Below are 13,068 nucleotides of genomic sequence, written 5' to 3'. Positions count from 1 at the left end.
GGCTAAACTGTTCTCTTTCTCCAAGCGGAACCACTTTAAAAGTCTTAACTGGGGCAGGAGGGAGGGGAAAGAGTGGCCAGAGGACTGAACTATATAGAGATGTTTGTTTCCGAGGTGTAAGGTAGGATTACAGTCTAAGGGCCTGATTGATAAATTAAAGATCAGTAAGTCACCGGGCCCAGATGGCATCCACCCAAGAGTTATTAAGGAATTGAAGAATGAAGTTGCTGATCTCTTGACTAAAATATGCAACTTGTCCCTCAAAACGGCCACGGTGCCAGAAGATTGGAGGATAGCAAATGTCATGCCTATCTTTAAAAAGGGAAAGAGGGGGGAACCGGGAAACTATAGGCCAGTCAGCCTAACATCTATACCGGGTAAGATGGTAGAATGCCTCATCAAAGATAAAATCTCAAAACACATAGACGAACAAGCCTTGCAGAGGGAGAATCAGCATGGCTTCTGTAAGGGTAAGTCTTGCCTCACAAACCTTTTAGAATTCTTTGAAAAGGTCAACAGGCATGTGGATGTGGGAGAACCCATGGACATTATATATCTGGACTTTCAGAAGGCGTTTGACATGGTCCCTCATCAAAGGCTACTAAAAAAAACTCCACAGTCAGGGAATTAGAGGACAGGTCCTCTCATGGATTGAGAACTGGTTGAAGACCAGGAAACAGAGAGTGGGTGTCAATGGGCAATTTTCACAATGGAGAGAGGTGAAAAGCGGTGTGCCCCAAGGATCTGTCCTGGGACCGGTGCTTTTCAACCATAAATGACCTGGAGACAGGGTTGAGCTGTGAGGTGGCAAAGTTTGCAGACGACACCAAACTTTTCCAAGTGGTGAAGACCAGAAGTGATTGTGAGGAGCTCCAGAAGGATTTCTCCAGATTGACAGAATGGGTAGCAAAATGGCAGATGCGCTTCAATGTCAGTAAGTGTAAGGTCATAAACATTGGAGCAAAAAATCAAAACTTTAGATATAGGCTGATGGGTTCTGAACTGTCTGTGACAGATCAGGAGAGAGATCTTGGGGTGATGGTGGACAGGTCGATGAAAGTGTCAACCCAATGTGCAGCGGCAGTAAAGAAGACCAATTTAATGCTTGGGATCATTAGAAAAGGTATTGAGAACAAAACGGCTAATACAATGCCATTGTACAAATCGATGGTAAGGCCACACCTGGAGTATTGTGTCCAGTTCTGGTCGCCACATCTCAAAAAGGATGTAGTGGAAATGGAACTACAATGTAGTGGAAATGTACACTACACTATGTAGTGGAAAATGTATGCAAGTGTACACTATGTAGTGGAAATGTACACTAGTGGAAATGGAACTACAATGTAGTGGAAATGAAACTACTTTTGTAGTGCAAAAGAGAGCAACTAAGATGATTATGGGGCTGGGGCACCTTCCTTATGAGGAAAGGCTACGGCATTTGGGCCTCTTCAGCCTAGAAAAGAGGTGCCTGAGGGGGGACGTGACTGAGACATACAAAATTATGCACAGAAAGGATAAAGTGGATAGAGAGATGCTCTTTACACTCTCACATAACACCAGAATTAGGGGACATCCACTAAAATTGAGTGTTGAGAGAGTTAGGACAGACAAAAGAAAATATTTCTTTACTCAGCGTGTGGTTGGTCTGTGGAACTCCTTGCCACAGGATGTGGTGACGGTATCTGGCCTGGACGCCTTTAAAAGGGAATTGGACAAGTTTCTGGAGGAAAAATCCATGATGGGTTATAAGCCATGATGTCTATGTGCAACCTCCAGATTTTAGAAATGGGTTATGTCAGAATGCCAGATGCAAGGGAGGGCACCAGGATGCAGGTCTCTTGTTATCTGGTGTGTTCCCTGGGACATTTGGTAGGCCACTGTGAGATACAGGAAGCTGGACTAGATGGGCCTATGGCCTGATCCAGTGGGGCTGTTCTTATGTTCTTAAGGGCCCAATCCTATCCAGTTTTCCAGGGCTGGTGTACAAAACCCACAAAGCAGCCTTAGTTGAGCCCCCCATTTATAATGCATTTAAGTAGACATTAGGTTCCGGAGGTCAGTACTTAAGGAGAAACATACTTATGTTGAAATATTTAATATTTTTAATATTTTTAATTATTAATTTTAAAATATTTTAAATATTTTTAATACTTGAAATATTTAATATTTATTGTGATGAAAACAAAATTGTGAACAACTTAGGGCCCAATCCTAATCGGTTTTCCAGCTCTGGTGTAGCCACAATGCAGCCCCATGGTAAGGGAGAACATGTTCCCTTACCTTAAGAAGGCCCCAGTGATTGCCCCTCCACCACAGGATGCAGCTCACACCCCACTGGCACAACAGCACCAGCACTGGAAAATTGGATAGGATTGAGCCCTTAGTAGTTGAAAAACGATACATAAATATTTTAAATCATTATCATCATCATTGGTAACAAATGTAAAATATGAAAACCTGTATCTACAATACTGTACACAGCATCTTCTTTTTTCAAAGTGCACTACCAGGGCTTGCTGTGCTGGCTGTTGGGGCAGGTGCCACTGGCTCTTCATGTTCTGGTGGTCTCTGCTCTCTTAGGGCTCAATGCTATGGGCCATCAGTGCTGGTGCTGAGTTCCAGCGTGGGCAGTAGGTGTCATAAATGTAAAGCATGCTTACAGCACCGCAAGGAGGAGGGAGCGTTGGTGCTGCGCCCAGTGCCGGGAGGAGGATGCTGTGCAGTTGCTGGAGAAAGGTAAGACCACCAGGCAGTGGCCTTTTGGGGTGGGGGGCGGTGGAATGAGGGGAGGGGCTGGGGCAGTAGGGAGGTGGGGCTGGCAGAGGCCTCCTGTACTGGATCCTAACCTCTGTGTTGGGCTGGAAAGCCTGACTCAGAGGTTCTCAAGTCTGCGCCAGCAAAATAGCTGGTGGACTTGAGAAGCCCCATTGTGGGACCTGGGGCTTTCCTTGGGAGAGAGGGGCAAGGGGATACAGCGGTAGCGTTTTGATGCCACTGTTCCTCCAAGCACAGGGAAGCATACGATTGAGTGCCCAAGTGATTGAGAGACATCTGCAAACTTTCTTTTCTCTCCTCCTCATTAAATCAGTGCAATAGTTTCATGAATGGCTGCTGACACCCTTTCAATGTGTGTGTCCCCCAGACTGACCCCCATGATGCTGCCCCCCCCACTTACCTGGGCACCCTGGAACCTTGCACAGCATCCTGGAGCACTCAGAAAGCCTTCTGAACCTCCAGCCCTTAAACAGTACCTCTGGAAAACTGGAAGTACTGTTTACAGAGCCCTCCGGAAGCTCAGAAGGCTTTCCAAGTGCTCCAGGATGCCACACAATGCCTCATCACCCAGTACTACGTGGCCCCCTGTCTCTAACGCCAGGGATGCCACTGTATTAAAAAGACGTGCATCTAAAATAAAACTGTAAAATACAAAAAAAATACACGTGTCAAAAACAGCCAGAAGCAATAAATTACAAATGTACCAGAAGAAGCAGAGCAAATAAAACACAATAATCAATAAATAATAAAACCAGGAGGTATCAAGCAGTAAAACCACCATGCTAAATTCTGGAGGCTTCTTGAAAAATAAACATTTTTAGACCATGCCATGCTAAAGAGGGAGCAGTTATTAAACCGAAGGGGAGGGAATTCCATAGAGCCGGTGACACCCCCGAGAAGACCAAGAAAAGGCCTTACTGAATAGACCTTTTAGCATAGAGTATTTTATTGACGCTTCTGCATCAGCTTTTACTGGTAGCTGTTTGTGGGTTTCATATGATTTTTGGTATTATTTTAACCCAGTTGCACTGTATGTGCAAATTCCATGTCACCTCCCTGTGTATTAGCACTTTTAAACTATACTGATCTCAAACAGAGGGAGGAAGAGGGGAGCAGGCAAAGTGGGAGGCCGCAGAGTGGGAAACCTGGGACAAGCTTCTCCATGGACTCCAGAAATCCCCTTTGATAAGGGCCTAATTCTATCCAACTTTCCAGCTTTGATGCAGCCACGCTAACGGGGCATGTGCTGCATCCTGTGGTGGGTGGCAGTCACAGAAGCCTCCTCAAGGTAGGGGAACATTTGTTCCCTTACCCTGGGGCTGCATCGGTGTTGGAAAAGTTGGGCAGGATTGGGGGAAAAGTTGGGCAGGATTGGGCCCTGAGTTGCAGAAGTCAGTGGCTGCCAGTGCAGAATGGAATGGGGTTATTTTGAGCGTGTCACTGTGTTATGAGAGGCAGTTTTCTCTTTAGTAGCAGGACCTGCCCTGTACGATCTGCCAAATCTATCTGCCTAGCCATTTAACCACATCTGTTGTTTTTTTCTTTTCTTTTGTGGCTTCTAGAGCTAAAATGGCAGAGTAGCCATGGGAGATTGGAATTTCCTGGGAGGAATTTTGGAGGAAGTCCATATTCACTCCACAATGATTGGCAAGATCTGGTTGACCATCCTCTTCATATTCCGGATGCTTGTTCTCGGAGTGGCCGCCGAAGATGTCTGGAATGATGAGCAGAGTGAATTCATATGCAACACAGACCAACCTGGGTGCAGGAATGTCTGTTACGACCACGCCTTCCCCATTTCTCTCATCCGATATTGGGTTCTGCAAGTGATTTTTGTCTCCTCGCCTTCCTTGGTGTACATGGGGCATGCCTTATATCGACTGAGAACTTTGGAAAAGGAGAGGCAGAAGAAAAAAGCACAGGTGAGGGTCGAACTGGAAGTGGCAGGATTTGAAATGATGGAAGATCGTCGAAGACTCGAGAGGGAACTCCGGCACCTGGAGCATAAAAAGCTCAACAAAGCCCCCCTCCAAGGCTCCTTGCTTTGCACTTATGTGATCCACATTTTTACGAGATCGGCCCTTGAAATTGGGTTCATGATTGGTCAGTACCTTCTGTACGGCTTTCAGCTCGACCCTCTTTATAAGTGCCAAAGAGATCCTTGTCCCAACGTAGTTGACTGCTTTGTATCACGGCCCACCGAGAAGACGGTATTCATTGTCTTCATGCAATTGATTGCGACGGTTTCGCTGTGCCTGAATGTCCTTGAAATTGCCCACCTGGGTTTCAAGAAGATCAGGAAGGGGGTGTGTGGGCCTGATGCCAATGAAGAAGAATGTGACGACACCTGCTGTGTCAACAAATCCAAGATGACCTCCGTCATAGTACACCCATGCATTGGGGTCTCTGCCATGCCACAGAAGACCCTCCCTACTGCTCCAAGTGGATACAACTTGCTTATGGAGAACCAGCTCTGCCTGGTTCACAACAGCCATTCAGAGAACAGTAACAACTACAGTTGTTATGAGGAACAAGAGGAGGTCCCAGTTGCTGGAGTGACAGGCAGCTACCCCCTGAACACCAGTTCAAATAATAGTGAAGGATTAAACAAAGCCCTCGAAACCAAGATCTCTGTGCCTCAGAGCCAGGGGGAGAAGAAAAAGGAGCCCCGTCGCTCAGAGGCTTTTGTGGATGGTACTTCTAACGTGGCCTGGCCAAGGTGGGCTGAGAGACCTTCTGAGTTGTCGGCTCTGTCCCCTGAGAGGAACTCTCTGCCTGTTAACTGTGCCCAAAGGCCACAGGGGGCCGGTGACTCCTGCTCTACTGGGGCCGAGAGTGGAGGGGGATCCGTAGTAGATTCTCCTCCAACACGCAGTCATCCTGGACAGCAGAGCCCCCTGGGCAGAAGCAAGCCCAGAGCCCTTTTCAAGACTGAGCATAAGAGACTCAGTAGCTGGCCTGATGTTCCAGACTCCGCAGAGGAGAAGAGTCCAGAGTCCAAACACAGTAGCAGGAGGAGGAGGCAGAGTAGGAAGGATGAAGAAGGCAGCCCTTTGCTGACTCTCTCCCCTCTGCGGCAGGTGTCGATGGCCAGCAATGCCAGTGGCAGCAGTGGGGGCAACAGCACCAGACGGGCACCCACTGACCTCCAGATCTGAGTGGGACCGTTTTCCTGCTCTGTTCTCCCAAGTGTTACGAAGCTGACCCCTGGAGAAGGGGACAAAGCATTGGGTAGGGGTCCTGGCAAGTCTTCTCTGTTGCTCTGAGAGTAAATGGATGTCAAGGCAGGGGCAGCCTCCTGGTGCCTGAGGCTATCTCCCTTCCAGCAACTGTGAAATGCTATCACGCTTCTCACGCTCTTGCTCCCTGAATTTGATGAGGAAGAGGAGAATGGAGCAGAGGAGGAAGCATGGAGGGGTGGGCTAGGGCTCTGAAGAGCTTGCTGGTTCACAAGCTCCCATCTCAGTCCCTCTATTCCACAGAGATCTTCCCCACCCCAGCCTGTTGCCTTCCAAGATTGCCCCCTTCAGGGACTTTTCCCTCTCCTGGCCAAGGGTTGGGCAAGACAAGAGGTGGCAGAGGCTGCTCATCTCTCTGCTGCTACCAGCCAGAGCCACATGCACAGGGATAGTGAAGTGCAATTCCCAGGCTGGGTCCACCTCCACAGGATGGTGCAGAGATACTTGGTGACATTTCTCAGCAGAGAACAAGCCTCGAATGCCTAATTGAGAGCTCCTCCAAGCAAGTCCTCCCCCCCATAACAAACTAGGAGAGCAGCAGGCCCAAGAAAAAGCAGATGGATGTGAACCTGGAAGCTCCCATTCAAATACATACAAGGAAATGCACAAAGTTCTCCACTCGGACCTTCAGGGCAGCTTCCCTTTATTCAAGGGGAAATTGGCTCTAACTGGAGTTTTTGGAGCCAAAATTAAAAAAAAACAAAAAAACAGAGTGACAGCCCCAAATTCATTTCTATGATGGTGAGAGGTTTGCTACAACTGTGGCAGGCCTTTAGTTGCTGGCAATTTAAATTGCAGGGCTGCGGATGCTGCCCTCTGATCACCCCACACCTCTGAGAAAAGCTGATTAACTCCACTGCTCACATTTTTTATTCATGTATTAGTTTTTTTTCAAATCCAACCTCCTCCAAGCAGCACAGGATGACATTCCTCTCTCCATCCCACACCTTACACCCAAATCCTAACCCGCTTTCCAGCATTGAAGTGGGACGTGTGCTGCATCCTGCAGTTGGGTGGCACTCATGAAGGCCTCCTCAAAATAAGGGAATAATTGTTCCCTTACCTTGGCGCTGCATTGCCCTTATGTCGGTGCTGGAAAGTGGGTTAGGATTATGCCCTTATTCTCACAATAGCCATGAGAGGCAGGCTAAGCAGTAATAACTAAGAGCCGAAGCCTATGCATGCCTACTCAGAAGTAAGTCCCATTATGGTCAATGAAGTCTACTCCCAGGTTAGTGTGGATAGGATTGTAGCCTAACAGCCCAATCCTATGCATGTCTACGCAGAAGTAAGTCCCATTAGAGTCAATGTTTACTCCCAGGAAAATGTGGATAGGATTGGGCTGTAAGGCTGCAATCCTATCCACACTCACCTGGGGTAAACCCCATTATAGACTGTAATGGGACATCTGAGTAGATATGCACTGGATTGGGCTCTAAATGAGCAAGGATTTAAGCTTAAGCATTAGGCTAGGCTAATTTTAGGCTAGCTAATCTAGGCTAGCATTTTGCCCATTATGTACCCTGCATCAGGGTCTGTGTGCAGCATAAAGAATTTTCCCCATTGCCTGCATAGACCCTTTAACTGACTTCTGAGTAGGCATGCATAGGCTTGGGCTCTCAGGGCCCAATCCTACCCAATTTCCCAGTGCTGGTGCAGCTGCACAGGTGCTGGAAAGTTGGATAAGATTATTGGGCCCTTAGGCTGCAAAAGTGTATCCACACTTTCCTAGGAGTAAGTCCCACTGACTCTAATGAGACTTACTTCTGAGTAGACATGCCTAGGATTGGGCTCCAACTCAGGTGCACACCCACAGTTTGATCACAGCCAAGTGGCTTCAGGAATGGGTGATTTGCAGAGGATGCAGGAAGGGAAGGGATGCACTCAGAAACCAAACGCACATGGAAATGAATGGGGACCCACTTGAAACGAGCTTGCGGTCCACCTAGTGGGTCCCAACCCAAGGTTTGAGAAACACTGAACTAAGCAAGAGCAGCCTTGCAGGCAAAAATCCAGCCCTGCAGGGCCAGCCCATCCCTGAGGCCAACTGAGTCCATTGCCTCAGGCAGCAGAGTAGTGGGGGGTGCCCCGGTTTCCAATACAGAGGGACGGGGGGGGGGCTATGCCAGGCAGCCCCAGGTTTTGGAGAGGCCCTGCCACAGCTCCCCCTCTCCCCCTAAAAAGGGAGCTTTCCCTTTAAATCCCATGATCTCAGACGCCCTCTAGCGGAGAAGCGCCGCCTTTGTATTTTTGCATCCTCCACAGGGCTATTAGCATATAGGGGCGTGGCTTCTCCGTAACCAAGCGACGCCGCGGCTGCCATGGCAACGGCTGGACGCCGCTTGGCCGGGGGAAAACGCGTCTGCGCAGGCGCGGGCTGCTCTCAGCGCAGGCGCATTCGAGGCGGCGGCGGCGGCGGCGGCAGCAGCAGCGGAGGAGGAGGAGGAGGAGGAAGAAGGGCCCGATGGCGAACTACAAGGTACGGCGGCCGAGATGGGGCGGGGGGGGATGTTAGAGTTAGGCCTGGCTGGGAGTGAGGCCTGCCCCTTACCTCTCCCCCCCCCCCTTAGGCCGCCGACTCCAAGAGGGAGCAGTTCAGGCGCTACCTGGAGAAGTCTGGAGTGATGGACACGCTCACCAAAGGTGAGGCGGGGGGGCGCTGGGTGGCTTGGGGGGCGCTGGGTGGCTTGGGGGCAGTGGGGGCATGGGAACTTGGGGACTCCTGGGAGCTAGGGGGTTTGGGGACCCCGGGGGCTGGGAGGCACTGGGGAGCACGGGTGGCACTGGGGGGCTTGAGGGGCACAGGGTGCTGGGAGGCTAGGGGGGCACTGGAAAGCTTGGGGGACACTGGGGCATGGGCATGGGGGCATCCGGGGGCTCTGGGAGGCTGGGAGGCACAGGGGGCTGGGAGGCTAGGGGGGCGCTGGAAAGCTTGGGGGCACTGGGGCATAGGAATGGGGGCACTTGGGGGCTGGGGGGTACCGGAGAGCTGGGGGGATGCTGGGGCATGGGGACATCCGGGGGCACTGGGGGTCTGGGAGGCACAGGGGGTTGCGAGGCTAGTGGGGCACTGGGGCATGGGAATGGGGACACTCAGGGGCTGGGAAGCTAGGGGGACACTGGAAAGCTTAGGGGACACTGGGGCATGGGAATGGAAGGACTGGGGTACTTGGAGGGCAGTGGGGGCTGGGAGCTGGGGGGCACAGGGGGCTGGGAGGTTAGGGGGCACTGGGGGAACTGTGGGCTCTGTGGGAACCCCCACCCCTCAGCTCTCTCCCCTTCACTTGCTGCCTCTGCCTCCTCTTGCCTTGCAGTCCTGGTGGCCCTGTACGAAGAACCTGAGAAACCCAACTGTGCCTTAGAGTATCCTTTCTTGGGCTACTCAGAAGTAAGCCTCATTATAGTCAATGGGTCTTCCTCCCAGGTAAGAGTGGATAGGATTGCAACCTGAGGATGCTGGGAAGGGGGGCTTTAGTTTGCCCCCCCTGCAACCATGCACCCCACAATCTCTTTGTGGGGGAGGACTGAGGATGCTGGGCTGCGGGGAGGGGAGCTTTACTTCCCCCACCCCCCTGAAAAGTGCACATCCACTACAGGTGCTGGTCTCTAGGCTACTATGAAGCTCCAGGGACTTCAAGCCCCATCTTATGCATGTCTACTCAGAAGTAAGTCCCATTGTAGTCTTACTCCCAGGTAAGTGTGGCTAGGATTGCAGCCTGAGATTTTTCAAAAAAACACAGGGCTGCAAGTCAGTTGGGGCTAGCTAGTTGGGAAATAAGGGCTAACTCCCCTGCAGATGTACACACCTACCACAGGTGCTGGACTCCACGGAAGGATAAGACTCTGTAGATTGAGGCTTCTCAAAAAGCACAGGGCTCCAAGTCAATTGGAGCTAGCTGGTAAGGGCTTTACTGCCTTGCAAATGTGAACACACCACAGGTGCTGAATTGCAGGGTAGGAGCACGCTCGAGACAGAGGCTTCTCAAAAAAGCATAGGGCTGCAGTTGTCATTATCCAAGTTAGATTCCTGGAAAACCTAGTGGATGCTGAATTAGTGGATGCTGAATTGAGCCTATGGGGGAAATGGGTTGGGCTCCAGGGGACCCTCTTTGCCATACACTCTATGAACTTTGTGAACCTGAATCTTAACTTGAAGTCTGTGGGGCTGTGAGATAGTGAGGACTCATCAATATCTCCAACATCTGATACTTCCTCCTTTGTGTTGGATATTCCTTGACCCATTGAAGGTTACTGGCCCAACAAGGCCTCAGAGTTAAGGAGTTCACCTGTCTTTTTCCTCCTTCCTGTCTCTTGGCTCCTTCTCTGTCTTTCCCCAACCCCAGAGCAGCCCTCAGGTAGCCTTCCAGAGACCTCATTATCAACCTCTCATCATCACCAGGGTTGAATTTGCAGATAACAAGAAGAGAGTCTTGAACAGAAGATAATGAGAGGTAGGTGGCAATTCTGCCCCTCACAGATAGTGAATATGCATATAAAGAGAACTGATTGTACTATAGTTAGGAAGGGCTTGCTCTCTGCAAACATGCACATCACAGGTGCTGGATTCCAGTGCAGGATAAAGCTGGAGACTGAGATTCCTCAAAAGCACAGGCCTGCAAGTCAGTTATTATTATTAAGAATACATGTATACTGCTTTTCAACAGGAGTAGTTCACAAAGCAGTTGGCATATTAAAATAATAAATGGTTCCCTGTCCCTTAAGGGCTCACAGTCTAAAATATATACATGTACATATAGGGGGGTGGGGGTGAGGAGAGAGACACCAGCAACACCTACTAGACCAGGGGTGCTCACACTTTTTTGGCTCAAGAGCTACTTTGAAACCCAGCAAGGCCTGGAGATCTACCAGAGTTTTTTTTACAATGTTCACATCATAACATAGTGTACAATGTATGTTGGTGTACCTTGAGCCCCACTGAGTATAACAGGACTTACTCCTGAGTAGACATGCCTAGGATTAGGCTGTGAGGCTGCAATCCTAGCCACACTTACCTGGGAGTAAGCCCCATTGAGTGCCTTACAATGGGCCTTACTCCCGGCGTTTCCTCCCAGAGGCACCTGAAGGGGGGGTTCGGCACTCCTCGATCTACTCATTTTGCCTCGCGATCTACCGGTAGATAGCGATCCACCTATTGAGCACCCCTGTACTAGACACTATGGTGGGGTGAAAGGGACAGTTGCTCTCCCATTGTTAAATATAAGAGGACTCCATTTTAAAAGGTGCCTCTTTGCCCAGTTAGCAGAAACTAAATACTTGAGAACTAACAGCCCAATCCAATTTTCCAGCACCCGTGCAGCTATGCCTACAGGGTGTGTGCTGCATTCTGTGGTGGCTGGGTAGTTATGATGGCCTCCTCAAGGTAAGGAAACAGTTGTTCCCATATCTCAGGGCTGCATTGTGGTTGCACTGGTGCTAGAAAGTTGGATTGGGCTCTAAGGCTGCACTCCTATATGCACTGTCCTGGGAGTAAGCCCTACTGAACACAATGGGACTTTTCTTCTGAGTAGACATGCATATGATTGTGTTGTAAAGTGCAGCTTCCTGTGCATGGTTTATGAAGAAGCAAGGCTGTGCCCAATAAGCCTTGATTAGTGTGCATTAGGGCCACTGGCCTAACTAGCTGCACCTGGATTTAGAGCTGTTGAATGCTACTGGCCCTTATATTCTGGGTGGAATTAGGTGAATAGCCTAGGGCAAGATTCTCTGGTTGAGTATTAAGCCATTCATTCAAGCAAGCAAGCAACTTAACTTTGCTTAAAAGCTTCCTGAAACATCACTTAGGAGCTGCTGCTCCAGAAAATCCTGAAGTGGAGGCCCTCCGCTTGGAAGTGGCAGAGATGAAAGAGAAGTATGAAGCTGTACTGGAAGAAAATAAGAAACTGAAGGCAAAGGTAAAGGCAAGAAAATGCTTTGGGTTGGGAGAAAGATCTACCTCTCAGCTTGTGCTGCTGCTTGAATGGCTGGAATGGGCACTCAGGCTTTGATCCCCCTATTAGCTCTTTTTCCAAACATGCAAGCAGCATCAACCTTGTACACTGCTGCTTAAGTGAGACAACAGTGAATGAACTGTTGTGAACTGTGAATGAAAGAGAGCTTTCTTTTATCCACAGTGCACTATTAAAGTGTTTAGATTTGTGTTCAGATATCTGAATTGTGGTTCTTGACTCATACCATACTTATGATAACTTCACCTTCAGTGGACTGTTGCATTGTATATTTGCCTGAGATCTAACAAGAATTTTTCTCTTTGCAGCTGGCTCAGTATGAACCACCTCTGGAAGAAAAGAAAGAATAAGATTCTTTTTGTTACTTGAATAAAAGATGTTGAAGCACATAAATTGAGTATTGCTTTATAGTTAAAAGCATCTGTAAACAGGGTGGCCATTATTCAGAGGCCCATAGAGGGCAGGACTCAGGAGGCTGCAACTTGCAGAATGCTTGTAGTGTGCACTGAAGAACTTTGCTGCTGCTACTATTTTTATTTTTCAGCAAATTTTAATAAATATATACTGTTGCATGTTTTTATGTAAATACTGGGAAAAAATGACTCTTTTATATTGCACTTAAAAACAGTGATTACTTGAATGACAGATGTTCATTCCAACTGTGATGCTTCTGTAGAAGGGAGTTAGTTATATACCGTACTATATGTATGCTTGTACTCTGGAATAGTTTCAGCTATGAATCTTACAAACGGTGCCTCAGATAAGACAGATACATCAGCAGTTCTTTTTAGTATCCCTGGTGTTGCAGCAAAAGAATCAAAGCAATGTGGTCCAGTTTATATAAAGTTCGTAGAATCCAATGCTAAAGGCTTTCTTTAACTGCACCTCTTCAGGCTATAGAGATGTGCATGTTTGACTGTATATCATCTATGCAGGGATGGTTCACCCACAAGTCTGACTGAAGTAGCTACTTCAACCAATGGGTTGGAAGGAAGCAGCAAACAGAGAAGTGCCCTATACTCCATGTCTGCCTGTGCTCCTCTATGGCCTGCTGCCCATTCAGCTGCTTCAGTTGGTGCTCTGATCAT

At 48.9% G+C, this 13,068-nt stretch overlaps 2 protein-coding genes across 3 annotated transcripts; both read left to right on the top strand.

The window, feature by feature from the left end:
- Nucleotides 1-4,358: 4,358 nt before the first annotated feature.
- Nucleotides 4,359-5,933, top strand: GJA9 (gap junction protein alpha 9). Its single transcript, XM_066638762.1, has one exon. The coding sequence runs from the start codon at nt 4,359-4,361 to the stop codon at nt 5,931-5,933; it is 1,575 nt and encodes a 524-aa protein (XP_066494859.1).
- Nucleotides 5,934-8,409: 2,476 nt separating this feature from the next.
- Nucleotides 8,410-12,566, top strand: MYCBP (MYC binding protein). 2 transcript variants are annotated; one of them, XM_066638907.1, is made up of 5 exons: nt 8,410-8,493; nt 8,585-8,657; nt 9,329-9,377; nt 11,797-11,926; nt 12,289-12,566. In XM_066638907.1, the coding sequence occupies exons 1-5, from the start codon at nt 8,479-8,481 to the stop codon at nt 12,328-12,330; spliced, it is 309 nt and encodes a 102-aa protein (XP_066495004.1). In that variant the 5' UTR covers nt 8,410-8,478; the 3' UTR covers nt 12,331-12,566. The 2 variants fall into 2 exon arrangements, with proteins under 2 accessions (XP_066495004.1, XP_066495005.1); XM_066638908.1 differs by lacking the exons at nt 11,797-11,926; nt 12,289-12,566 and adding an exon at nt 10,358-10,474 and having other exon boundaries at nt 9,329-9,402.
- Nucleotides 12,567-13,068: the final 502 nt, after the last annotated feature.

Source organism: Tiliqua scincoides, chromosome 10, assembly GCF_035046505.1.
Source record: "Tiliqua scincoides isolate rTilSci1 chromosome 10, rTilSci1.hap2, whole genome shotgun sequence".
Taxonomy (NCBI): Eukaryota; Metazoa; Chordata; class Lepidosauria; order Squamata; family Scincidae; genus Tiliqua; species Tiliqua scincoides.
This window is presented reverse-complemented; position numbering and strand designations above follow the sequence as displayed.

Excerpts from the sequence above, each read along its gene's own strand:
- GJA9 (XM_066638762.1), top strand. The coding sequence starts at position 4,359 with ATGGGAGATTGGAATTTCCTGGGAGGAATTTTGGAGGAAGTCCATATT.
- MYCBP (XM_066638907.1), top strand. Across the intron at positions 8,658-9,328 it reads GATGGACACGCTCACCAAAG|TCCTGGTGGCCCTGTACGAA; the intron begins GTGAGGCGGGGG and ends CTTGCCTTGCAG. Across the intron at positions 9,378-11,796 it reads AAACCCAACTGTGCCTTAGA|CTTCCTGAAACATCACTTAG; the intron begins GTATCCTTTCTT and ends TTTGCTTAAAAG.